Source organism: Eimeria tenella, genomic scaffold, assembly GCF_000499545.2.
Source record: "Eimeria tenella Houghton genomic scaffold, Eth_scaff3988, whole genome shotgun sequence".
In the NCBI taxonomy this organism is placed as follows: domain Eukaryota; phylum Apicomplexa; class Conoidasida; order Eucoccidiorida; family Eimeriidae; genus Eimeria; species Eimeria tenella.
This window is the reverse complement of record NW_013543333.1, coordinates 1,577-4,629: the sequence shown is the minus strand read 5'-3', so window position 1 is coordinate 4,629 and position 3,053 is coordinate 1,577. Positions and strand designations below refer to the sequence as shown.

At 65.2% G+C, this 3,053-nt stretch overlaps 1 protein-coding gene across 1 annotated transcript; it reads left to right on the top strand.

Moving 5' to 3' along the window:
* Window positions 1-336: 336 nt before the first annotated feature.
* Window positions 337-2,553, top strand: ETH_00043695 (uncharacterized protein; the record flags this gene model as incomplete). Its single annotated transcript, XM_013376710.1, has 1 exon — window positions 337-2,553. The coding sequence occupies one exon, from the start codon at window positions 337-339 to the stop codon at window positions 2,551-2,553; it is 2,217 nt and encodes a 738-aa protein (XP_013232164.1).
* Between the last annotated feature and the right edge of the window lie 500 nt (window positions 2,554-3,053).

Below are 3,053 nucleotides of genomic sequence, written 5' to 3'. Positions count from 1 at the left end.
ACAGCAGCAGCAGCAGCAGCTGCTGCTGCTGCTGCTGCTGCTGCGCCTCCTGCTGCCGCGCCGGCGGCCCGGCGGCCTCGAGACACCAGAGTGGTCCTGTGCTGCAGCAGCAGCAGCAGCAACAGCAGCAGCAGTCTTTTGGTTTTATAAGTTAAACTTTTGAGACTTTGAATTAGTTTATTTTTACTTGCTTTTTAGAAAAGACTCGGCCCCTGGGATCGCCTCCGATCCCGGGATCGTCTCCTCCGTCTCCGGGATCGTCTCCGGGATCGTCTCCGGGATCGTCTCCGCCGCACCCCACACTTTGCGCTGCGGTGTACGTACACCTGAACTCCAATGGCCGGGCGAACTTCCTGCGCCGCTGCTGCGGCGGCCCTGTGGCTCCTTTGGGCCCAGCTTGCTGCTGCTGCTGCTCCCGAGCAGCAGCAGCAGCAGCAGCAATTGATGCCGGCAGCAGCAGCAGCAGAGGCGGCGCCACGGCACGAGCACCTCGCGCTGGTTCCTGTCGCTGCTGCAGCAGCTCCTGCAGCAGCAGCTCCTGGTGCAGCAGCAGCAACTGGATCAACGCCAGCAGCAGCAGCAGCAGCAGCAGCAGCAGCAGCGCCCCCCGAGCGAGCCTGGGACCTGCATGTTGGAGACACTTTTGCAACAGTTTGGAGACAGGTGGAGGCCTTTTACGCGGAGCCAAAAGCAGCAGCAGCAGCAGCAGCAGCAGCAAAACAGGGGGCCCAAAGCAGCAGCAAAAGAGAAAAAGCAGCAAAAACAACAGACAAAAATACAAGAGCAAAAAAACGCCCTTCTTTCCCGCTGCGCCTCTTCAAGGGTTTTCCCCGCAGGGGGGCCCTCAAGAAGGGCCCCAAGGGGGGCCCCCAGGGGCCCCAGGGGGCCCCCTCGGGGGCCCCTCCAGAAGACTCTGAAGGAGAGACTGCAGAGGGATCCCCCCAGGGGGCCCCCCAGGGGGCCCCCCCCGAGGGGGGCCCCACCTCTGGGGGCCCCCAGGGGCCCCCCAAGCCCCCCAGGGCTTCTGCTGCTGAGACCCCACAGCAGCAATCCCAAAGAAAGTCTTTTATTAATTCGCGGCTGCAGCAGCTAATGGAATCCATTGACATTTGGGCTGCTGCTGTTGAGGAGGCCCAAAATGCCCAAGACTCAGGGGGCCCCCCTGGGGGGCCCCCCGGGGGGGCCCCCGAGGGGGACCCCGGGGGGGGCCCCGGGGGGGCCCCCGGGGGGGCCCCCTCTGCTGCAGTGGAAGCAGCAAGGAAGCAAGCCTTGGAGGCCCTCGCGGAGGCCCAAGAGGCCCTTCAAATGGGGCCCCAGGAGTTCACTGAGGCCTTTTATAGGGCCCACCCCCCGAGGGGGCCCCTGGTCCGGATGGGGGGCCCCCCGGGGGGGGAGCCCCCCGGGGGGGCCCCCCTGAAGCCCCTGGGGCCGCTGGAAGCTGCTGCGCTGCAGCGAACTGCAGCAGAAGCAGCAGCGCTGCAAAGTGCTGCTGAGGGCAAGTCTATTAGCCCCGAAGTGCTGCAGCAGCTGGAGAAGGAAAGAGCAGCAGCAGTTTTGGCCCTGGAGACTGCAGCAGCAGCAACTCGGCGGAGGGCACAGGCCTACCTGCAGGTGCTGCAGGAGACTGCAGCAGCAGCAGCAGCAACTCTCGACCAGCAGCAAATGAAAGAAATCAACAGAGCAGCAGCAAAGTGGCAGCGCAGAAAGAGAAGGGCTGAAGAGGCCCTCAAAAAGCTCAGCGACGCCGTACGCAGGCAGCCCCGAGCAGCAGCAGCAGCAGCAGCAGCAGCAGCAGCAGCAGGGGAGGGGGGGCAGCAGAGCGCTGCAGCGGCCGAGGAGCGCCCAGCAGCAGCAGCGGAAGAGGGGGACCAGCCCGCCGCAGCAGGAGAAGACCACCCCGCAGCAGCAGCAGCAGCAGCAGCAGAGCCTCCCCACTATCCTGCAGCAGCAGCAGAGGGCGCCCCTGCTGCTGCTGCTCCCGCGTCTCCGCTGGGATCGTCTGCTGGAGACGATCCCAGCAAAGCCGATCCCGATCCCCAGGGGGGCCCCCCTAAAACCCCCCTCCAGCGCAGCCAGCTGCTGCTGCAGGTGGGGCCCCCGGGGGCCCCCCGCAAGGGCCCCCGCCCCCTGGGATCGTCTGGGATCGTCTCTGTGGGGTCTCCAGGGGCCTCCCCAGAGGTCTCCCGAAGGGTCCTGGGGGCCCCCCCGCAGCCCTCCCCCAGGGGGGGCCCCCAGGGGGCCCCCACAGTAAGGGCCCCCATCCCTATAGGGGCCCCCCTGGGGGCCCCCCAGGGGGGCCTCCACGGGGCCCCCCAGGGGGGCCCCCTGGGGGCCCCCTCGGGGTTTCAAATTGAACCCAGGGGGGCCGAGGCGGCCCTAAGATTGGACTTGGGACTTGAGGGGGAACTGCCTGTGGGCCCTGTGCAGCCAGCAGCAGCAGCAGCAGGAGCAGCAGCAGCAGCAGCAGGTGCAGCAGCAGCAGAAAGGCACACGTCCTACGGCGGGGCAAAGACACACAGACCCACAGACCTCAGGCTGCTTCAAAGAGACTGAAGCAGCAACTCACACACTAGTTGGCTAGCTAGCTAGCTGGCTAGCTAGCTGGCTGGCTAGCTGGCTAGCTAGCTAGCTGGCTGGTTCTTTAGCTAGCTGGCTGCAGCACGCATCTGGGCTGGGGCCAACAGAGGGAGAAGCAGCAGCAGCAGCAAAGGGAGAAGCGGCAGCAGCAACAGCAGCAGTAAAGGGAGAAGCAGCAGCTGCAGGAAAGGGAGAAGCAGCAGCAGCAAAGGGAGAAGCGGCAGCAGCAGCAAAGGGAGAAGCGGCAGCAGCAGCAGCAAAGAAACCAGCAGCAGCAGCAACGAAGAAAGAAGCAGCAGCCGTCGCAAGGGGAAAAGCAGCAGCAGCAGCAAAGGGAGAAGCAGCAGCAGCAGGAAAAAGAGGAACAACACCAGCAGCAAAAAGAGAAACAACAGCAGCAGCAGCAGCCAGGCTGAGCCCCAGTAGCTAGCTAGCCGGCTTTTGCTGCTGTGCTGCGCAGCTGTGCTGCTGCCTCT